The 24,803-nt window shown below is 40.4% G+C and overlaps 1 protein-coding gene across 2 annotated transcripts; it reads left to right on the top strand.

The window, feature by feature from the left end:
• Positions 1–41: 41 nt before the first annotated feature.
• Positions 42–24,755, top strand: ZNF546 (zinc finger protein 546). Of its 2 annotated transcripts, none has more exons than XM_007996819.3 (5): positions 42–524; positions 8,261–8,347; positions 9,972–10,098; positions 11,182–11,277; positions 17,623–24,755. In XM_007996819.3, exons 1-5 carry the CDS (start codon positions 441–443, stop codon positions 19,740–19,742), a joined length of 2,514 nt encoding a protein of 837 aa, XP_007995010.2. In that variant the 5' UTR covers positions 42–440; the 3' UTR covers positions 19,743–24,755. The 2 variants fall into 2 exon arrangements, with proteins under 2 accessions (XP_007995010.2, XP_072872586.1); XM_073016485.1 differs by lacking the exon at positions 42–524 and adding an exon at positions 1,655–1,744.
• Positions 24,756–24,803: the final 48 nt, after the last annotated feature.

Below are 24,803 nucleotides of genomic sequence, written 5' to 3'. Positions count from 1 at the left end.
TTGTAGCAGGTCTAAAAGTTCAGGTCCAGGTAAGTTTATATTTCGTTTTTGTTCATAAAATGGAAATCACACATTCTAATCTTCACACAGCCTTGCCTGCACCCGGTCGTACGGTATGGTACCACACTGCTATGTCAAGCAAAGCCACAATCTACCACAGAGCCTGTCACCTCATTGCTCACAGTCACAAAAATCACATCCCCAGCTACTTTCTGTGGCTTTCATTTGCATTTTTCCCTTTGAAAAAGTTCATTTGATTCCATCTAAAAAGACAAAATTATTTGGCACATAAATTGCAACTCTCTGGTCCATATCTTTAAATAAATCTTTAAATAAATACATAAAGTGGTTTTGTTTTGAGGAGATGGAAACATTGCTTTGCTTTTCCTGAGTTGTGCAGTGACCTATCCTAGGCCTTCCTTTCTAGTGAACAATGGACCATGCAGGTGGACCCTCCTCTTCACGGGCCTCCAAATGACCTTCTCATTTTTCAAATCATTCCTCTGCACTCACTTTCTATAATGGTAGAGAAATGCATATCTTGGAGTCTAAAGTTAAAACTTTATTTTATTGAGATTAATGTTGAGGTAGAATCACATCATCCGTCTTCTCCAATCTTCTCCAAAGACCTCAGTTTTGAAGTATGACAGGATTAGAGATGACCTGACTGGTGTCAGTAAGCAGGTGATAATGGTTGCCTCTTTTCAAGGCTTTTAGAGGTGGGAATGTAATTGGAAGTCCAAGTATAGAAATCTGTGTGAACATGAGCAGGGATTTTTTTCCAAGGAATCCATGAGTTGAGATTTATGTTTATACAGTGTTAGTTATAAGAAAAAAGTACATCTAAGTAAAGTAATAGTCATAGTGATGAAGAATCATACCCTTTTTTTTTTTTTTTTCAGATGGAGTCTTGCTCTGTTGCCCAGGCTGGAGTGCAATGGCATGAACTCGGCTCACTGCAGCCTCCGCCTCCTGGGTTTAAGTGATTCTCCTGCCTCAGCCTCCCAGGTAGCTGGGATTACAGGCACCTGCCACCACGCCCGGTTAATTTTTGTATTTTTAATGGAGATGGGGTTTCACTATGTTGGCCACGCTGATCTTGAACTCCTGACCTCAGGTTATCAACTTGCCTCGGCCTCCCAAAATGCTGGAATTACAGGCATGAACCACTGTACCCAGATGCAAATTTTAAATTTTATATGAATCTCACTAATATTAGGATTTAAAGACATTTAACAAGGATTATATCTAAACATTTCTTTTTTTTTTTTTTTTTTTTTTGAGACGGAGTCTCGCTCTGCCGCCCAGGCTGGAGTGCAGTGGCCGGATCTCGGCTCACTGCAAGCTCCGCCTCCCGGGTTCACGCCATTCTCCTGCCTCAGCCTCCCGAGTAGCTGGGACTACAGGCGCCCGCCACCTCGCCCGGCTAGTTTTTTGTATTTTTTAGTAGAGACGGGGTTTCACCGTGTTAGCCAGGATGGTCTCGATCTCCTGACCTCATGATCCGCCCGTCTCGGCCTCCCAAAGTGCTGGGATTACAGGCTTGAGCCACCGCGCCTGGCCATCTAAACATTTCAACTGATTACTTGCTGGAGAAGTAAAGAAGAACCAAACACTCTTCTGTCTGCTTTGCTCACATTTTCTTATTCAGTCTGCAGATGCTGTTCACCTGGCTTGTGTATTAAGAGAAGAATCTTAATAGTGAAAAGGTCTTGTTGAATTGAAGAATAATGTTCAAGAACTGGTAGGCATTTATTTATAATGGTCACACTGTTTTCCTGCTGTTTCCATACATGTCAAACCAACTTGCTTCTGATGTGTTAAAACATTTTACTTTATAATTGGATACAGATTTATTGTATACTTCTGGTTATAGAATTAATGTTCACCTTTTATAAATTATTTAGTTACTCAGTTATATTACATAAGGGACTTATAAAGAAGAAAGTTAAAGTAGCCCCAGGCTCACTATTAATACTTTGGGGAGCTATATTTTAGCAAGATTTTTTTTTCTTTTGACAGAGTCTCGCTCTGTTGCCCAGGCTGGAGTGCAGTGGTGCGATCTCAGCTCACTGCAATCTCCATCTCCCAAGTTCAAGTAATTCTCCTGCCTCAGCCTCCTAAGTAGCTAGGATTACAGGCCCTGCTACCATGCCCAGCTAATTTTTTGTATTTTTAATAGAAATGGGGTTTCACCATGTTGGCCAGGCTGGTCTCGAACTCCTGACCTCAGGTGATCCACCTATCTCAGGTGATCCACCTGCCTCAGCCTCCCAAAGTGCTGGGATTACAGGTGTGAGCCACCATGCCTGACCTATTTTAGCAAGATTTTTCAGTGCACTTTGTGTGTGTGCGTGTGTGTGCACACACATACCTGCACTTTTCTTCCTGCAGAATAGAAATTGCACTAAAAAATTATTCAAAGGACACAAGACTTTCTAGCTCCTAGTTAGAAAAATTAATTCTCCCTAAACCATAGCTTTCTTATATCTCTGTGCACAAAGGGAGAAGAGAAAGACACCAATGAATCCTGCTAAGTTTGATTAACCTTTGAGAAATTTACACCTTTTAGGGTTATATAAACCAATTAAGGATAATTAATATGACACAATTTATCAAATAAGACAGTTCTTCAGGATTATACTGCTTTTTTTAGATTTTTAAGGTTGCTTTTACAGGACATAGCAATACTCTTATCTTGGCTAGGTTTTTTTCAGGGTTCCATTATGCAGATAGCATTTTCTAGGACAGATTTATAACAGTAGAAAACAGAATAAGGCCAGGAGTGGTGTCTCATGCCTGTAATCCCAGCACTTTTGAAGGCCAAGGCAGGTGGATCATAAGGTCAGGAGTTCAAGACCAGCCTGAACAAGATGGTGGAACCCCATCTCTACTAAAAATACAAAAATTAGCCAAGTGTGATGGCGGGCGCCTATAATCCCAGCTGCTCGGGAGGCTGAGGCAGAGAATTGCTTGAACCTGGGAGGTTGCAGTGAGCCGAGATAGCACCACTGCACTCCAGGCTGGGTAACAGAGTGAGACTCCGTCTCAAAAAAAGAAAACAGAATAAGATGGTAACAGCTATAAATATTTATGTAAATCTTTACATATAGAACAGGAGAACAAGATCGAGCCTCATATTAAAGTTATCTATTGAAGGCCTTATTACAGTAGCCCCCAACCTTTTTGGCACCAGGACTAATTTCATGGAGGACAATTTTTTCACAGACAGGGAGAGGGAGATGGTTTCAGGATGATTCAAGCACGTTACATTTATTGTGCACATTATTCCCATTATTATTACATTATAACATGTAATTAAATAATTATATAACTCACCATAATGTGGAATCAGTGGGAGCCCTGAGCTTGTTTTCCTGCAACTAGATGGTCTCATCTGGGAGTGATGGGAGATAATGACAGATCATCAGGCATTAGATTCTCATAAGGAGCATGCAACCTAGATCCCTCACATGGTCAGTTCATAATAGGGTTCGCACTCCTATGAAAATCTAATGCTGCAGCTGATCTGATAGGAGGCAGAGATCAAGCAGTTCATGCTAGCAATGGGGAGTAGCTGTAAATACAGATGAAGCTTCCCTTGCTGGCCTGCTACTCGCCTTCTGCTGTGTGACCCAGTTCCTAACAGGCCATGGCCCAGTATCAGTCAGTGACCTGGGGGTTGGGGACCCCTGCCTTAATTAGATATTTTAGCTAGTTTTATATTGAAGAATGATGTCTCCCCTTTGGTAGTTGCAATAATAAAAGAGATTTTTTTTTTCCCCAAAATGAAGTCTCACTTTGTCACCCTGGCTGTAGTGCTGTGGCGCCATCTCCGCTCACTGCAAGCTCTGCCTCCCGGGTTCACGCCATTCTCCTGCCTCAGCCTCCTGAGTAGCTGGGACTACAGGCTCCCGCCACCACACCTGGCTAATTTTTTTGTATTTTTAGTAGAGACGGGGTTTCACCGTGTTAGCCAGGATGGTCTTGATCTCCTGACCTCGTGATCTGCCCGCCTCGGCCTCCCAGAGTGCTGGGATTACAGGCATGATCCACCGCACCTGGCCAATACTGGCTAACTTTATTATGTACTTGTGTATCATTAAGTGGGATATATGTATTATCTCAATCTTCATGACAACCCTGTGAGATAGGTGCTGTTCTTATCCCTAATTTACCAACAAACTAACTGAAAAGTATGTAGCTGTCAGACAAAGATTCACATTCTGAAAATCTAACAGAGTCTGTGTTATTAATGACAACGTTATAACCCTGCCCATAATGGCACATGCTCCTTTAATTTGCCTGTATCAGTTAGTAACTCATCATTGATGTCTTCCTCCAAAAATAAATATGGACCAATATGATTAGTATTAGTAAGGCCTTGGTGTGTCATCATAACTGACCATAGTTTATTTAACCTGCTGCCTACTATAGCTATTAGTGTTCTTAATATTTGATTATTATAAGTTGTTATATGGTGAATATCTTATGTATATGTCTTCTACTTGTACGAAAAAAATGCCTAAAAATGAAATTTTAGTCAAATGTCAGATATAAGGGCTCACAGTATACTGAATCTTGTGTTAGTAATTAGAGGAATACGAGAACTGAAAACACATAAGTGCCTCTGCACAGCAGAGAGTCTAAAATCAGAATAGACTGAATAAGTATAAGGTAGAAGGTAATAAAAAACAGTAAAGAAATTCAGGTCACAGGCCTTGGGAGTTCATTGGAAGGAGATGTCCAGTGCTGTCCAATAGAACTTTCCATGATGATGGATATGTTCTGTGTTCTCCAGTATGGTAGAACATACTGCTTGCCACATGTGGCTAATAAGCACCTAAAATATGGCTAGTGTGACTGGGAAACTAACTTGCTTTTCTTGAGATAGAGTCTCACTCTGTCGCCCAGGCTGGAGTGCGAGATCTCAGCTCACAGCAGCCTCTGCCTCCCAGGTTCAAGCGATTTTCCTGTCTCAGCTTCCTGAGTAGTTGGGACCATAGGCGCCCGCCACCATGCCCAGCTAATTTTTGTATTTTTAGTAGAGACGGAGGTTCACTATATTAGCCAGGCTGGTCTCGAACTCCTGACCTCTAATGATCCACCCGCCTCGGCCTCCCAAAGTGCTGGGATTGCAGGTGTGAGCCACCATGCCCGGCCTGAACTTTTAATTTTATTTAAAATTTGATTTAATAACTATATTTGTATTGAACAGCACAATTTCATACCTTAAGTTTTTATTGTAATGATGTTAGATTCAAAATGAGGCTAATGGGACAAGATTATTCAGCAGCAGTTTGGAGGATATTGTGGCTGAAAGGAAAATTTCAGAGCACAAACTGTCAATACGTTTGTCAGGAGTACATGAAAAGCCACTTCATTGTGACCAGCATTTGTATGTATAAGACATCGCAGTATATTAGCATACATGGACATATGTGAAAAATCAAAAGAATTGGTTCCGATGTTATGAGCTAAAGGGAAAAAAGACATTCAGTAAAAATATAACAACTGTTGGCCAGGCACAGTGGCTCACACCTGTAATCCCAGCACTTTGGGAGGCAGAGGAGGGCGGATCCCCTGAGGTCAGGAGTTCGAAACTAGCCTGGTCAACATGGCAAAACCCCGTCTCTACTAAAAATACAAAAATTAGCTGGGCGCGGTGGTGGGTGCCTGTAATCCCAGCTACTCAGGAGCCTGAGGCAGGAGAATCACTTGAACCCAGGAGGCGGAGGCTGCAGTGAGCCGAGATCACGCCATTACGCTCCAGCCTGGGTGACAGAGCGAGATTCCGTCTCAAAATATATGTATATATATAAAATATAATATAATATAGTATAATAATATATATATCAGCTGTTTTTAGATTATCTTAAGCTTTTCCTTCACGTTCAAGAGAAGATTGTTCAAAAAAGGAAAGGCTTTCTCTTATCAAAATGAAAAATAAGTACATATATCTGCCTGTGTGTATATTTTAAATTATTATATTTTTTTTTTGAGATGAGTCTCGCTCCCGTTGCACAGGCTGGACTGCGGTGGCACGATCTCAGCTCACTGCAACCTCCACCTCCCGGGTTCAAGTGATTCTCCTTCCTCAGCCTCCGGAGTAGCTGGGATTACAGGCATGTGACACCACGCCCGGCTAATTTTTGTATTTTTTAGTAGAGATGGGGTTTCGCCATGTTGGCCCGGCTGGTCTCGAACTCCTGACCTCAGGTGATCCACCTACCTCGGCCTCCCAAAGTGCTAGGATTACAGGCGTGAACCACTGCACCCAGCCTAAATTATTTTTAAAAGTTACAGATTATACTTTAAAATATATCAAGTAATGTCATGTAGCTCGGCAGTGCTGACATATGGATATATACATTTTTTAACTTTTTTCTCTCTCTTGGTTTCTGCCTGTCCTTCATTCTTTCTTTATGTATGTGTGTGTGTATTTTTTCACAAATGTAATCATATTGTACCTTCTGGGTTTTAACCTTATTTTTTATTTAGAACATATCTTGGATATTTCCCAAATCCTTTATATATTTTCTCCAATTTAGTATAGTATTTAATGTCTATTTACTATTCTGTTACACAGATGATCTGTAACTTACCTAACCAGTCAGCTATTGCTGGACTCAGAATGCTGAATTCCACCCTCCCTGCGTGCATCTTTTTTATTTTTGTTTTTCCCAATAAGCTTTTTACACCCCTAACCTGCATGCATCTTTTTTTTTTTTTTTTGAGACAGAGCCTTGCTCTGTCGCCCAGGTTGGAGTACAGTGGCGCGATCTCAGCTCACTGCAACCTCTGCCTCCCAGGTTCAAGTGATTCTCCTGCCTCAGCCTCCTAAGTAGCTGGGATTACAGGCATGTGCCACCATGCCCAGCTAATATTTTTGTATTTTTAGTAGAGAGAGGGTTTCACCATGTTGGCCAGGCTGGTTTCGAACTCCTGACCTCAAATGATCTGCCCGCCTTGGCTTCCCAAAGTGCTAGGATTACAGGTGTGAGCCACCGTGCCTGGCCTAACCTGCATGCATCTTAATGCACATTTACAATCATTTGCTTTGGGTAGAGTCCTAAAATTAGATTTAGATGGTAAAAGTCTCTCACATCCTTCTACATGCCATGTTTTAAGGTCCTACAAATCTGTAGCATTTACACGATATTCATTTCCCTGTGATGTTGCTCATCTGGCATATTGTTAATCTTTTAAGTCTGCCATTCTAATAACTGTCAACTGGTATTTCCTTAATTAGGATCTGCTTCATTGTATTGAAATTTAATAACTTCAGTGGATGATATGCTGCTATTTTTAGTGAATTACCCATGCATAAGTTTCATTTGAAAAAATTCTGGGCTTCAGAGGCAAAAGCCAGAGTTGAGAGCAAGACCCTGTCTCCAAAAAGAAAAAAAAAAGATAATTGGCTTTATAATTAGAGAAACGTGGATTCAGAACACAGCTCTGTCTCTTACTAACTGTGATTTTGGGCAAGGTACTTTATTTTAAGGCCTCATTACCTCATCTGTTGAATGGAGATAAATGCATTGCATGGTTAAATGTTGATATGATGAAGGACCCATCATGCAGAAGATCCTAAAAATAGCTATTTTTGTTGTCATCACCTGGCAACCATGGGCATGAATTTACACCACCCCAGCCTTGATATTGAGATATTGGAGTGGTCAGTGAATTCATAGATGTTCGTGATTGGGAACTCAGTTAGGAAATTGGTTGGAAACAGAGGATTCTGGGGGCTGTAGTTCTAGCTGGGGAAGGGCTACCCTTGGGCGAGTGCAGTTTTGCAGTGAGAAGGGCTGCCCACTGTCTTCTGCCTTCCTGTCTGTGGAGTCCAGGCAGATAGCCAAGCCATGAATGATATTTGGGTTTGGATGGGTGGCCCCTTCTCAGCCCTAAGGTGGGCATGGGTGGAAGAGGATCTGCTCAAGGCAGGACCTAACAATTCAGTCTCAGCTACAGATCAGCAGCATCCAGAAGTTGAAGTGAGCCAGAGACCGTTCTGCTGGAGCTCCTGGTCGTGCTTCATGCAGGAGGCCTCTACTCTGTATCTACACTTGCACAGGTGGTTTCTCATGGTATAGGGAGGGTTTGGCTTTATCTGGGTTCCCTGTTATCTTCCCCGGTTTATATGTACAGAATGTGGGGTTGGAAGTAGAAATGATGGCAAAACAAGATCTTATTAACTTAAGTCATTTTAGGAGTTCTGAGACACTTCTGGCCTCTCAGTCACTTTTTCTTCCCCCAGCCTCGGCTTCTCTGGATTCTGTGCTTCTCCATGGAGGAAGCCCAAGGAGAACTGACAAGTTCTTGCAGTTCTAAAACCATGGCTGATGTAAGTTTGTGTTTTTCTTCCTTGAAATACTGTGTTTTTAAATTCATGTGATCATTGAAGTCTCATTATCATGAGACTTCCTTCCTAAGACAACCCTGTTATGGAACCTGCTCCCTAGTTACTCTTATCACAGTGAAGGATAGTCCCAAATAGCCTAGTGTCTTCCTCGTTTGCTCCTGTTTTCTCTTATCTGTGCTCACTTATTGATCATTCATCTATGAACCCAGTCATCTCTCAGGAACACTGATGGAGCAGTGAAAGATGAAGTCCATCAAGGGAAATATTTGAGTTTCTGTTATCAGAGTCATGTTCTTTTTTATTTTTATTTTTATTTTTTAAGACAGAGCCTTGCTCTGTCGCCCAGGCTGGAGTGCTGTGGCAACATCTCGGCTCACTGCAACCTCCGCCTCCCGGGTTCAAGTGATTCTCATGCCTCAGCTTCCCAAGTAGCTGGGATTACAGGTGCCCGCCACCACACCTGGCTTATTTTTGTATTTTTAGTAGAGATGGGGTTTCACCATGTTGACCAGGTTGGTCTCGAACTCCTGACCTCAGATGGTCCACCTGCCTCGGCCTCCCAAAGTGCTGGGATTACAGGTGTGAGCCACCACGCCTGACCAGGAGTCGTGGTTCTATGGCACACAGATGGTGGTCCCATTAGACTGCACAGACCTGAGTTTTGTGGGTGGATGGGATGGGATTTAGTGTTCAGTGTTTTGTCTTCTGCAGTGACTCAAACATTATCTTCCATGTCAGCCTCAGAGGCAGAGGTGAGATCCCATGCATGGCTTAGAGGACTAGGTTGGAGTGTGACTGGGGCCTGCATATGGTAGTTTCAGTGATCTAGCCAGGGAATCTCCAAGGGATGAATAATAAAACAAAAGTCAATTTTGTGGTTGAGGAGGTTATGCTGGTCTCCAGTGACATCAGTGTCGTTGTGGATACATCAGCATCCTCTGGCTTAGGAACAAAGCAATTGTTCCTGAGGTATGGCAGGGGTCGCAGATAGGAAGATCCTCCAATCCCTAATGATAGCTGGAAATAGGCTCTGATCCCTAATGATGGGTGGAAACAGGATTGGGGAAGACCTTAAACATTTTGGCCAACCCAAATGCCTAAGAATAAAAGAAGAATTAGTCTGCTATATCCACAAGATGGATGATGTTATTAGCTAGCCAATAAATATACTAACTGAAGACTTTTTTTATGAGGTTGCTTTGCATCATGATGAACCTGAGTTTTAATGAAATCACATAATGTCAGTCAAATCCTGTTTTCCAAGAGAGATTTTAGAATACTTTTTGGTGAAAAAATTATTTTTCCAAAAATTTTTTGAAGGGAAGAGAGGATGATGGAAGTTGCATTTATTCAGAACTTAAACTGCAGGCACATAATGGGCAATGTGCTTATTCATGCTATTTCACTTAATTTGCATCAACAATATGCTTTAAAAGCATATAAACACTTTATTTCAGAAGTATTAATTTCCTTATTCTTTTATACACGTTGCAGGCTTGAGCCCCAGTTTATTTGCTTACTATGTTGCTTCTTTCCTGCAAAGCAGTTTTCCATCTTGAAAATACATTTAATTTTTTTTTTTTAATACATAGGCTTGTCATTTCAGGTATCCTTGGCATTTAGGGATGTGTCCATAGACCTCTCCCAAGAGGAGTGGGAATGCCTGGACCCTGCGCAGAGGGACTTATACAAGGATGTGATGTTGGAGAACTACAGCAACCTGGTCTCACTGGGTAAGGTATCTGCCAAAATCGTTTACAATCTGTTTTTTGGAGTATCAGCTTTCTCCGCTGTCAAACTTCAGAACTCTGCTTTAAGAAGCCAACTGACTCCCCCTATTTCTAAAGTCATAGTTTCAGCAGTGTTGGGGTGGAAATGGGCACCTGTGTTAAGCAGCTTCACCTTTCTGTCCCTCAGTGACATTCACTCCTCCCTCTGATTCTTCCTGTTATTGCTTGCTTTTCTCAATAATTTCCAGGTTTGAGCTGTGTGAAATTTTCGGAGAAACCAGATTTCATATAATGCATATACTCAGAATTCCTATAGCTGCTCTGTGTTAATATCTGGCCCTCCTACAAGACAACAGCTAGTCTCAGAATTCTAGTTTTCCTGAATTATCAAAAGAACCTCTATGGATTATACAGTGGTGGGTAGAGTTACCAATAGTCATTTAAAATTCAAGCCAACACACCCCATCCTAGAGGAGACATATTCTCCTTAACCTGCTTTGCAGTTGAAAGTTAAAGTCTGTGAATTTACATTTTCCGTTGAAGGAATATCCGAGGAAGAACCTGGAAATGTTTTAGGAAACTTAGTATATTTCTCCTAGGAAAATAGTAACAACAACAAAATAATACTATATACTGGGCATATTTTTATGCCTTTGCATATATTAATTCATTTAATTCTCACCACAGCCCTAAGAAGTCAGTAATATCAGCCCCATTTTGCATTTGATAAAAGTGAACATGTGAAGGGTAACTTTCACGGTCACACAGCTGGTAGGTGGCAGAAGATTTGAACCCAGGCCATAGGGCTCCAGAGGGCGTGCTCACTGGTGCCCTCTCTGTACTGCCTTCAGCAGCAAAGCAGACCTTTTCGCTCTCTTACCTTGTCTCTTTAGTCCTGTAATTGTGAGTCCATGTTAACGTGAATATTCTTAGATGGCCTTTTTCTTCTTTGCTGTCATGGCATTATCTAGTACCATTTTCACCTGCAGTTTCTTACAGATGTAACCAAGTGTGAATTGTCATGTCAAGGTTACGGTCGTTTTTGTGTTTTTCTACAACATGTGTCGTTTCTTTTCTCCTGAGCAGGATATACCATTCCTAAGCCAGATGTGATTACTTTATTGGAGCAACAGCAAGAGCCCTGGATAGTAATGAGGGAAGGGACAAGGAGTTGGTACACAGGTGAGTGACAGCAAATCAGGGAGGAGGGTGCTATCACAAGTTATGACCCATGATGTCAGGGAGGAGGCACAGCACTGAGTTGTTTGGAAAGCTGCCTTCAAAGGCTTGAGACCTGTGGAGAAAGAACTGATACCTGAGAAGCATTCAGATTCTCTCCACATTAGCTACTAAAGGAACTTTACCCAATTTGCCATACTCCTTGTTTCTCTTCTCTCTTATTTCTCTCCTCTTTCAAAGTGGGGGTGCTTTCTTTCCTCCCCATCAATGACCATTTTACCTTTGTTTCCAGGTCTCCTTTTACATTTTGATTTATCTTCATTCCTCTATTGTCCAAGTTTTATTCATCAAGTATTTCCCATTTACCTAACCTAAGCCAGGCACTGTGCTAGAGATTAGGCACTACTGGGAGACACTGTTGTTGTCGTAGAGATGTTGATATTATAGAAACATTTTGTCAATAAGTAAACAGATAATAATCAGGTTTTCATATGTGTTGTGAAGAAAGTTAAGCAGAGTAAGGAGCTAGAGTGTTGGGGAGTTAGTAGGGCTAATTTAGGTAAGATCAGGAAAGGCCATTTTGAGGTGTTGATCTTTGAACCAGAGACATAAAGTAAGGTCTCAGGCCATGTGAATATTGAGGAAGAACATTACAAGCAGAAAAAGCTGCAAATGCAAAGGTTCTGAGATGAGCCATCTGTGTTTATTCCCAAAGCAGATTATGCCACCTGATGTGAACATGCTTGCACAATTGTTTTTGTGTTCAGATGTTTTCATTTCTCTTGGGTGTTCATTTTTCTTGGGAGTATATGGAAGTGGAATTTCTGGGTCATAGGACAAGTGTATTTTTTTTTTTTTTGAGACAGAGTCTTGCTCTGTTGCCCAGGCTGGAGTCCAGTGGTGCCATCTCGGCTCACTGCAAGCTCTGCCTCCTGGGTTCACGCCATTCTCCTGCCTCAGCCTCTCGAGTAGTTGGGACTACAGGCGCCCGCCACTACAGCCGGCTAATTTTTTTTTTTTTTTTTTGTATTTTTAGTAGCGATGGGGTTTCACCATGTTAGCCAAGATGGTCTCGATCTCCTGACCTTGTGATCCACCCACCTTGGCCTCCCTTGAAAGTGCTGGGATTACAGGAGTGAGCCACTGTGCCCAGCCAACTAGCGTATTTTCTTAATCATATATGTTGAGGTATAATATATGTAATATAAAATGTACTCATTTTAAATGTCAATTTTTATAACTTTTTTTTTTTTTTTTTTTTTTTTTTTTGAGACAGTTTCACTCTTGTTGCCCAGGCGGGAGTGCAATGGTATGCTGTCTGCTCACAGCAACCTCCACCTCCTGGGTTCAAGCCATTCTTCTGCCTTAGCCTCCAAAGTAGCTGGGACTACAGGCATGCGCCACCACACCAGGCTAATTTTGTATTTTTAGTAGAGACAGGGTTTCTCCATGTTGGTCAGGCTGGTCTCGAACTCCCGACCTCAGGTGATCCACCCACCTCAGCCTCCCAAAGTGCTGGGATTACAGGCATGAGCAACCATACCCGGCCAATTTTTATAACATTTTAAAACAGTTTTATTGACATATAATTGGCATATAGTAAACTGCACACATTTAAAGTATAAAATTTGCTAAGTTACCCTGTATATTGTGAAACCATTACACAATCAAAATAATAAACATATCCATCACCTCCAAAATAAATCCCTCCCTCATGTCCCTCTCTACCCACTGCCCAGGTAAGCACTGATCATCTCTCTGTCACTATAACTTAGTTTTCATTTTCTAGAATTTTGTATAATGGAATTATGTGGTGATTTTTTTCTTTCTTTTTTAAAAATATGGTGATTTTTAAAATTTAGTGTCATTCACTCAGCAAAATTATTTTGAGATTCATCCATGTTGCTGTATGTATCAGTACTTCATTCCTTTTTATTGTTGAGTAGTATTCCATTGTATGGATGTACCACAATTTATTTATCCATTTATCTATAGGGATGGACATTGCGTTATTTCCAGTGTTTGGCTATTACAGATAAAGCTACTGGAAACTTTCATGTAAAATTATTTGTATAGACTTATGCTTTCATTTATCTTGGGTAACTATCTGGGGTAGAATGGGTAGATCATATGATAAATATATGTTTATTTTTTAAGAAACTGCCACACTGTTTTTGAAAGTGGTTGTATCAGCCAGTGGCGGTGGCTCATGCCTGTAATCCCAGCACTTTGGGAGGCAAAGACAGGTGGATCACTGGAGGTCAGGAGTTCAAGACTAGCCTGGCCAACAAGGTAAAACTTCATCTTTACTAAAAAGGCATAGTAGCAGGCATCTGTAATCCCAGCTACTTAGGAGCCTGAGGCAGGAGAATCACTTGAACCCTGGAGGCAGAGGTTGCAGTGAGCTGAGATTGTGCCACTGCACTCCAGCCTGGGTGATAGACCAAGATAATGTCTGGGAAAAAAAAAAAAAGAAGAAAGTGGTTGTATCCTTTTACTTTCCCAGCAGAAGTTTATGAAAATTCCAATTCTTCCACATTCTTGTCAGCACTTGGTGTAGGCAGTCTTTTAAATTTTGGCTGTGCTAATAGGTGATGAGTTACAGTATCATATTATGGTTTTAATTTTCATTTCCCTAATGCCTAATAATCCTGAGCAACTTTTTATTCTTAATTTATCATCCATATATCTTCTTTGGTGAAACATCTATTACAGTCTTCGTTCGCCTGCCTGCCTGCCTGCCTTCTTTCTTTCTCTTTCTTTTTTTTTTTGTTTCCAGAGTCTTGCTCTATTGCCCAGGCTGGAGTGCAGTGGTGCAACCTCGGCTCACTGCAACCTCCGCCTCTTGAGTACAAGCAATTCTCCTGCCTTGGCCTCCTGAGTAGCTGGGACCACAGGCATGTGCCACCATGCCCAGCTAATTTTTGTATTTTAGTAGAGATGGGGTTTCGCCACACTGGCCAGGCTGGTCTCGAGCTCCTGACCTCAGATCCACCTGCTTCAGCCTCCCAAAGTGCTGGGATTACACGCGTGAGCCACTGTACCTGGCCTTCTGCCCATTTTCTAATTGCATTGGTTGTTTGCTAATTATTGGGTTTTGAGAGTCCCTTATGTATTCTGGATGTAAGTCCTTTATCAAATGTATGATCTGTAAACTCTTAACAGTGTCTTCTGAATAGCATAAGCACTTAATTTGATTAAGTTCAGTTTATCACATTTTTCTCTTATGGACTATCCTTTCAGATCATATTTAAGAAATCTTTGCCCAATATAAAAAGTACAAAAATTTTCTATTTTCTTCTAGAAATTTTTTTTTTTTTTTTGACAGAGTCTCTCTGTCGCCCAGGCTGGAGTACAGTGGCAGTCTCGGCTCACTGCAACGTCCACCTCCCAGGTTCAAGCGATTCTTCTGCCTCAGCCTCCCTAGTAGCTGGGACTACAGGTGCCCGCCACCACGCCCAGCTAATTTTTATATTTTTCGTAGAGACAGGGTTTCACCATATTGGCCAGGCTAGTCTCGAACTCCTGACCTCATGATCCGCCCGCCTCAGCCTTCCAAAGTGCTTGGATTACAGGCGTGAGCCACTGCCCCTAGCCTTTCTAGACATTTTATAGTTTTAGATTTTTGCATTTGTGTACCTATTGTACACAAAGTCTTCCAGAAACTTTAAGACAAGGGAATACTTCCAAACTCACTCTTCAAGTCCAGCATTATCCTGATACCAAAACCAGACAAAGGCATTATAAGAAAAAAAATCTATAAGTCAGTATCTTTCATTTACACAAACGCAAAAATTCTAGACAAAGTTTTAGCCATTTGAATCCAACAATTCATGAAAAGAATAGTAGTTACCACTTTGGGAGGCCGAGACGGGTGGATCACAAGGTCAGGAGATCGAGACCATCCTGGCTAACCCGGTGAAACCCCGTCTCTACTAAAAAATACAAAAAACTAGCCGGGCGCGGTGGCGAGCGCCTGTAGTCCCAGCTACTCGGGAGGCTGGGACAGGAGAATGGCGTGAACCCAGGAGGCGGAGCTTGCAGTGAGCTGAGATCCGGCCACTGCACTCCAGCCTGGGCGACAGAGCGAGACTCCGCCTCAAAAAAAAAAAAGAATAGTAGTTACTGGCCATTCTTGGCGTTCCTTGGCTTGCAGATGCATCACTCCAGTCTCTGCCTCCATCTTCATGGCACCCTCTCTTTTTTTTTTTTTTTTTTTTTTTGAGACGGAGTCTGGCTCTGTCACCCAGGCTGGAGTGCAGTGGCCGGATCTCAGCTCACTGCAAGCCCCGCCTCCCGGGTTCACGCCATTCTCCTGCCTCAGCCTCCCGAGTAGCTGGGAGTACAGGCACCCGCCACCTCGCATGGCTAATTTTTTTTGTATTTTAGTAGAGACGGGGTTTCACCGTGTTAGCCAGGATGGTCTCGATCTCCTGACCTCGTGATCCGCCTGTCTCGGCCTCCCAAAGTGCTGGGATTACAGGCTTGAGCCACCGCGCCCGGCCGGCACCCTCTCTTGATCTCCCTATGCCTCGCTCTTATAAGTACACCTGTTATTGGATTTAGGGCCCACCCTTTTTCCATATTAGGTCATATTCACAGGCACTGGGAGTTAGGAACATGTCTTTTCTGGGGGCCACAATTCAACCTACTATGTCTGAGAATAAAGGTGTTTATTCTTCTCCTTTCTAAAACCTGTGTTCTTCTCCTTGCCACTCTACTAGCCAGGACCTGCAGTGTAGTTATTGACTAGGAGTGAATTTGAGGATCTGTGAATGAGTAATGATAAAACACAACTGATGCTCACCATATAAAATATCTCAGTACTTGAGATGGGACAGAGACAAAGAGAAGGAACAGTAGCCACACACACAGGGCAAATGTAAACAGTTTTAGAGATACCTAATGTTCAAGGTGACAATAGGTCATTAGAAGATGACGAAATACAAAAATGACTTTTCCATTTATACTTTTGACTGAGCAATTTTGGATGTACCTTTGTTCCCGTTCAGAAGGGAAGTCATCTAGGAAAGAGCATATTTAATTGCTGGACTAGGATGAGATTGGAATCAGGGAGGTATATTCATAACTATGTTATAATTTGGGGAAATTAAGTTATGATACTTAGCTGCCTTCTTGGTGACTTGTTTGTAATATTTACAGAGGTGGTTTGCAAAGGTCTTACAAATAAGAAAGGACTTTTTATCCGTGGTAATATGTTTGGGTTTTATTGTAAGGGGAACAAGAAACTCTATTTTAAAGGGAAACGAATTATGTACAGATTTTCAAAATGATCCCCATCAAAGCTATTTGATGAAAAAGATTTTAAACGCACATATCCAGGACTTGTGCCTATAGATTTTGATTTTGTCTGGTTTGGTGCCTGAAGAACAGTATATGTAAGAAACTCCCCTAAATCCATCCTAAATAGGAGGACCACTGATGTACCCGATTCTCCTACTCACCTATTTTACCATTCTTTTTTTTTTTTTTTTTTTTTTGAGACAGCATCTCGCTCTGTCACCCAGGCTGGAGTGCAGTGGCGCAATCTTGGCTCACCGCACGCTCCGCCTCCTGGGTTCACGCCATTCTCCTGCCCTAGCCTCCCGAGTAGCTGGGACTACAGATGCCTGCCACCATGCCCGGCTAATTTTTTGTATTTTTAGTAGAGATGGACTTTCACCATGTTAGCCAGGATGGTCTCGATCTCCTGACTTCATGATCCACCTGCCTCAGCCTCCCAAAGTGCTGGGATTACAGGCATGAGCCACCACTCCCGGCCTATTTTACCATTCTTAAAAGTCACATCATTTTCTGTGGTATTTTGCCTTCTTTTAAATTGCACTACAATAATTTAGAGTTCTCTAAGCTAGGAACCAGCAAACTATAGCCCATGAGCCAAATACCTCACTGCCTGTTTTTGCATGGCTTATAAGTTACAACTGGTTTCTTCATTTTTTCAGTGGTTGAAAAAAATCAAGATTTTGTGTCATGTAAAAATTTTTTGAAATTCAAATTTCAGTGTCCATAAGTCAAGTGTTATTATAACACAGCCACACTTATTATCATCTGTGGCTACCTTGGTGTTGTAATAGCAGAGCTAAGTAATTGTGACAGAGACCATACGCCTCCCACGGCCTAACACCTTCACTATCTGGTCTTTTACAGAAAAAGTTTATTGACTCCTGCTCTAAACCATTTATTTCTAATGTATGTTATTTCTGTTTTATCTTTTATTTCTACTATAAGGTACAACCCCCATCCCTGCCCCAACACAGAAAAATAGCATTATAGCATTTGTTTGCTTTTTTCTTTTTTTTCTTTCTTTTTTTTTTTTTTTTCTCGCAGATTTGGAATACAAGTATATCACCACGAATTTACTTTCAGAAAAGAATGTTTGCAAACTCTATTTATCTCAATTGCAGACAGGGGGAAAAAGTAAAAACACCATCCATGAGGACACCATTTTCAGAAATGCTTTGCAGTGCAAACATGAATTTGAGAGACAAGAGGGACACCAGATGGGTTGTGTTAGTCAAATGATAATCCAAAAACAAATATCTCATCCTCCACATCTGAAAATTCATGCTAGAGAGAAATCATATGAATGTAAGGAATGTAGAAAGGCCTTTAAACAACAGTCATACCTTATTCAACATCTGAGAATTCACACTGGTGAGAGACCCCATAAATGTATGGAATGTGGAAAGGCCTTTTGTCGAGTGGGAGACCTTAGAGTACACCAGACAATCCATGCTGGGGAGAGACCCTATGAATGTAAAGAATGTGGGAAGGCCTTTAGACTTCATTATCACCTTACTGAACATCAGAGAATACATTCTGGTGTGAAACCCTATGAGTGTAAGGAATGTGGGAAGGCCTTTAGTCGTGTTAGAGACCTTAGAGTACATCAGACAATTCATGCTGGAGAGAGGCCTTATGAATGTAAAGAATGTGGGAAGGCCTTTAGACTTCATTATCAACTAACTGAACATCAAAGAATTCATACTGGTGAGAGGCCTTATGAATGTAAGGTTTGTGGCAAGACCTTTAGGGTACAACGACATATTAGTCAACATCAGAAAATTCATACTGGTGTCAAACCCTATAAATGTAATGAATGTGGGAAGGCCTTTAGTCATGGTTCATACCTTGTTCAACATCAGAAAATTCATACTGGTGAAAAACCCTATGAATGTAAAGAATGTGGTAAGTCCTTTAGTTTTCATGCAGAACTTGCTCGACATCATAGAATTCATACTGGTGAGAAACCCTATGAATGTAAAGAATGTGGAAAAGCCTTTCGTCTTCAAACAGAACTTACTCGGCATCATAGAACTCATACTGGTGAGAAACCCTATGAATGTAAGGAATGTGGGAAGGCCTTTATTTGTGGTTATCAACTTACTTTACATCTGAGAACTCACACTGGTGAGATTCCCTATGAATGTAAGGAATGTGGAAAAACCTTCAGTAGTCGCTATAATCTTACCCAACACTACAGAATTCACACTGGTGAGAAACCCTACATATGTAATGAATGTGGAAAAGCCTTTCGTCTTCAAGCAGAACTTACCCGACATCACAGAATTCATACATGTGAGAAACCCTATGAATGTAAGGAATGTGGGAAGGCTTTTATTCATAGCAATCAATTTATTTCACACCAGCGAATTCACACCAGTGAGAGCACCTACGTATGTAAAGAATGTGGGAAGATTTTTAGTCGTCGCTATAATCTTACTCAACATTTTAAAATTCATACTGGTGAGAAACCCTACATATGTAATGAATGTGGGAAAGCCTTTCGATTTCAAACAGAGCTTACTCAGCATCACAGAATTCATACTGGTGAAAAACCCTATAAATGTACGGAATGCGGGAAGGCCTTTATTCGTAGCACTCATCTCACGCAACATCACAGAATTCATACTGGCGAGAAACCCTACGAATGTAAGGAATGTGGGAAGACGTTCAGTCGGCACTATCATCTCACTCAACATCACAGAGGCCATACTGGTGAGAAGCCCTACATATGTAATGAATGTGGGAATGCTTTTATTTGCAGTTATCGACTTACGTTACATCAAAGAATTCACACTGGTGAGATTCCATATGAATGTAAGGAATGTGGAAAGACCTTTAGTCGTCGGTATCATCTTACTCAACATTTTAGACTTCATACTGGTGAGAAACCTTATAGCTGTAAAGAATGTGGAAATGCCTTTCGTCTTCAAGCAGAACTTACTCGACATCACATAGTTCACACGGGTGAGAAACCCTATAAGTGTAAAGAATGTGGGAAGGCCTTCAGTGTTAACTCAGAGCTTACTCGACATCACAGAATTCATACTGGTGAAAAACCCTATAAATGTAAAGAATGTGGAAAAGCCTTTATTCGCAGTGATCAACTTACTTTACATCAGAGAAATCATATTGGTGAGGAAGTCCTCCTATGTGTAATGTAAAGAGAATACGATGGCCTTTAGAAAGTGCCCTTTAGCAGATAATTTATAATTTAAGAAATCTTCTGTTTGTTACAGAACATGTGGGAATCCCTTTTACTTCATGCTCACAATTTATCAGAAATTCTTTCATATGTTAAATAGTTGAAAGACTGTAGCATCACTCAGTCCCTGTTAGACTTTAGAAGATCGATACTGATGCACTGCATCCCAAACCATCAAGGACCCTTTCCCCTGCAAACTGTTGTTGAACAGTGCTTCTCTAAAATGCCGTAATAATGGGCCAGGTGAAGTGGCTCACACCTGTAATCCCAGCACTGTGGAAAGACAGGAGTTCAAAACTAGCCTGGGCAACATAGTGAGCCCCTGCCTCATGGCTTCAGTGAGCCATGATTGTGCCACTGCACTCCAGCTTGGTGACAGAGTGAGAGCCTGTCTCTAAAGAAATAAATAAAATGTGGGCCTGGCACAGTGGCTCACACCTGTAATCCCAGCACTTTGGGAGGCCCAGGTGGGCAGATCACCTGAGGTCAGGAGTTCAAGACCAGCCTGGCCAACATGGTGAAACCCCGTCTCTACTAAAATACACAAATTAGCTAGGCGTGGTGGCGGGTGCCTGTAATCCCAGCTACTCAGGAGGCTGAGGCAGGAAAATTGCTTGAACCTAGGTGGCAGAGGTTTCAGTGAGCCAAGATCGTGCCACTGCACTCCAGCCTGGGCAACAGAGCAAGACTCCTTCTCTTAAATAAATAAATACTAGAATACCAGAAAAATGAAAAGAAAAAAACTGACGTACAAAACAAAAGCCTCAGTTTTTTATTATGGTATTTAACTGAGTTAACTCTGTCAGATTGCTGCAAACATTTCTAAATACTTGCTCTCAGTATCTATAACTTTTGCAGAGACCAGAAGCAAACAATTTGTGGACCAGTGTCAACACATGGACCACACTTTGTATAGCGCTGTAACAGAAAATGATTCTGTTAATGTAATGAACATGGGAAATACCAGCCTTGGCATATCTTTTTGATACATATAAATAATTCTCATAATTCCACCTCTGCCTATGTGATGTTTGGCAAAACATGCCCCTGTGCCTTTGTTTTATAAAATGGTAATAATAGTACCACCTAATAGTATTTTTGTGAGGATGCAATGTTAATAAAAGACAAAACCTTTAAAAGAGTATTTGGCACATAGCATTTGATCAATAAATATTGCTTTAGTTTTTTCATTAGGGATACACTTAGTACATTCATGTGAGAGCAAGGCTCTGTGGGCATAAGGAATTTGTAAAAACCGTCTATTACCTTTCACTCCTTATTTAGATTGGGATAATTAATGGGATAATATCCAGTAAAATAGATTAAACTTCCATTTATAAAGTCAGAACCTATCTCTGAAAATTAATGTGAGAAAGAGATCTCTAGATTTGATGGGTGTGAAGATTATGAGAGTAAAGATTTTGAAGACTCAGGGATAGCTATAATGCTTTTTCCTTTTTATAACCCAACAAGCAGGTATGTCAGTCTGCTTTTTCTGCCCACAGTTAATGATAAATTAGAAACTAACAGCCACTATCCATTTGGAAAAATTAAAAGAGTAATGAACACTGTTATGTTCTAGCTAGATTCAGCAATGGTTAATGTGTTGTCACATTTGGTTTGCTTATACATAATATTTACATATTTTGCTGTAGTATTTGAGTATAAATTGTAGATACTGTAACACATCACATCTAAGAATAAAGGCTGCCTCCTACTTAATTGCTATATAACAATTGTGCAACCTGTCTGTGCCCCAGGGCAGCTTTGAGTGCAGTCCAACACAAATTTGTAAGCTTTCTTAAAACATTAGGAGATTTTTTTGTGATTTTTTTAAAGCTCATCAGCCATCGTTAGTATATTTTATATGTGGCCCAAGACAATTCTGCCAGAGTAGCCCAGGGAAGCCAAAAGTTTTGACCCACACCCCCCAGTAACTTCACACCTAAGGAGATTCGCAATAATTCCATAATCTGTAATAGTCTGTGTTCATATTCTCAGTTGTGTTCATTCTTTTCACTTGTGTAAAGAATGTCTTTCATAGGTTATTTTTAAATTCAGGAACCAAGTTCATGAATTACATCTGTGCATTGTTTGTATCTTTTAAAATAAGAATGGCCCTTCCCCCACAACTCTATTGCAACATTGACTTTTTAAGCACTCAGGATAGTTGTCTTATAGAATATCACATTCTGGAGTCTTCTCGTTTTCTCAAAGTATTTTTTAATGTGCTTCTTTATCCCCAGTATTTCCCATTAACTGGAATTTGGGATTAGAGACCCAATTAGGTACAGATTAAATATTTTGGCAAGAATACTTCATAGGAGAAATTTTGTATTTTAATTTGTAACCCATTAGGTGGCATACAATGTCATTATACCACTATGGTATCCTTAGTTCATTCACTTGGTGTAGCAGAACGTACATTCCAAAGATGGCCACACCAATATATCCCATTCTGCATATTCACCTTATAATGTGATACTGACACTCCCCAAGAGGTAGAGCTCATGGTCCTTCCTTTTGAATCTGGCCAGGTGAGCCTGTGTTTATGGCAGGAGTAACACTGTGATTTCCACGACTAAGTCACAAAAGGCAATACAACTTCTGCCTGACCCACTTGGGATGAAGCACAGCCACCATGCTACGAAGATGCCAAGTAACCACACAGAAAAGCTGAGTAAAGCTGTCCTGATTACAGCTGTAGTTGAGGTAACAGCTGGCATCCAGCACCAAGCGTATGAGGGTATGAGCCTTCAGATGATTCTAACCCTTAACCTTCAGAAGTTGTCCTAGCTGGTGCTAAGTGGAGCTGAGAAAAGCTTTCCCCCATGAGCCTGCCCAAATTGCAGATTTATGTGTAAAATATTGTCTGTTTTAAGCCACTAAATTTTGGAGTAGTTTGTTACACAGCAATAGGTAACTGAAATATTTGTTTCATATGGTAATCGCCAGGTTTCTCTGTTGTAAAGCTAAGTAGTTCTTTTAATTTAGTAAATGATCTGTAGAGTAGTACTTTGGCATTTCGGAAATTTAAAATCTCCAATCATATAATGACACTAGATTAAAAAGAAAATGAAACCATAAAGGACAATTTAGAAATGAATGATGAGATCAGAATTTGTGAATGTGGTCAAACCTGTGCTCAGTGAAAAATCAATAACCTGTTAATGTATTCAGGAAACAAATATTGAGGGTCAGTGCTTAGTTTCTCCTGCTCACCACTCTACTCCCAGTGACTTAATACTGTCTCTTTAACATAGTAATCGCTTATAAAACTGTTAAAATAATGAAGAAGCATTAAACTCAAGAAACTAAAGGAAAAATAAGTCAATATAAGAAAGAAGAAAGGATCATTAAAAGGAGTTAATGAATTTGAAAATAAAATATACTTATTAAGGCTTTGTGAAAAAATATTAATTCTTGATTTTAGTACATCTGATCAAAGATAAAAGATAATTACGGCATTGTGAATGAGAATTGGATGTAAGTACAGATGGAGGAGATATTTTTTGTTTTACCAAAAATTTCAAGGAGGTAATATCAAAATTTCACTGGCGCTCTGTACACTGATACTATAATCCTCATAATACAACAGACGAGGATAGTTCTTAAAAGACAAAAATGTAGGTGAGTCTTTATGAAGAAAGCAGAAATTCTAAACCATCAGCACATTCATTCAAAAACCTAGTAAAGCAATTAAGCAAAACAATTTCTTTACTTGGACTGTCCAGGGATAGATCTGTTCTAGTTTTCCAAATTAATGATGAGAAAGGAAGAGCTGATCCAGTCCAAATATCTTCAAGATCCATGTTCTCAGTTTTTCTTAGCTTTAAATGGCCAAAGTATGGCCTAGATTGGATATGATAATTTCCTCGATGCTTAACACTGAGCACGATTTTTCACATATTTGAAATCAAGGTGTATCTTACAATTTATGGCGTCTGACAATACTTCCAACCAGGTGGCAGTCATCAAGCAGTTTTGTGAGAAGCCTTCCTGGTAAGAACACAAAACCATCTGCACCAAAATATATAGATTTAATGGCATGTAGGGGTTCGCATGAATATATACAGTTGAAATTCAATTCTTCCTTAAAAAAAATTGTAACTTATTTCTTTAAGACTACCATACTACCACTTTCCTCAACTTAAACTAATGTCCATTGTCAACCAAAATGTCTGTGATCTCATGGATCCATTATGGTTTGCAACTCCAGGTCCATTTTATGCCAATAAGACAGCCATAATATATCATTGTACAAGTCATTTACTATCTAGTTATATCATTGCTCAACATTTGCAAATTCTTTTTACAAATAACGCTAATTGGATGTAACAAAAAGCAGAGTATTTTGAGACATATATTAATGCAAAATTTTGTTAATGTATTAGTGGATTGTTCCTTCAAAGTACCAGTGCCTTAACACAACATATCTAAAAGAACGTTTCTGGGATTAGTAGTACTTAATGGCATTTGAGAAATGGCTTGTGGGCACACAGCCTTGTGAAGTTTTGAATACTAAATCCCTTTTTTAAAAAAATGCTTATTATCAGACTATCAAAAGATTTGAGTCTTACAATAAAGAAAATTTGCTTAACTTTAGTGCATGATAAACTTTACTAAGGAAGTCTCATTCAGAATATCTAGTATTTTGGGATGTGAACCCACACTGGAAATGCCATAACCAAAACACAGTGACCCTAAAGATAGAATATTCAGATCTTATGGCAGATGTTTAGCTATGCTGGGAAAGGAAATGAATGGTGTATTTCTCTGCTGCTCACATATTCCTCTGCAATAAATTGCTGGCCCAGTTTTGTTTTTATATATTCACTACTATACTAATGAGGATGGCTCAATTTTTTATTTGAACATACGATAATGAATTTAAACTTTTATTGGTGAGTATTTATGTTTTAACAGGTTTTCACTCTTTCAAATATACTTCAATAAATATCCTTGTCTGTGATCATTGGTTTATGTGAACTGGAATTTCAGTAGCTGTATATACATGGAA

Source organism: Chlorocebus sabaeus, chromosome 6 (assembly GCF_047675955.1).
Source record: "Chlorocebus sabaeus isolate Y175 chromosome 6, mChlSab1.0.hap1, whole genome shotgun sequence".
Lineage (NCBI taxonomy): Eukaryota > Metazoa > Chordata > Mammalia > Primates > Cercopithecidae > Chlorocebus > Chlorocebus sabaeus.
The sequence above is the reverse complement of the archived record's forward strand: the minus strand, read 5'-3'. Positions and strand labels throughout refer to the sequence as shown.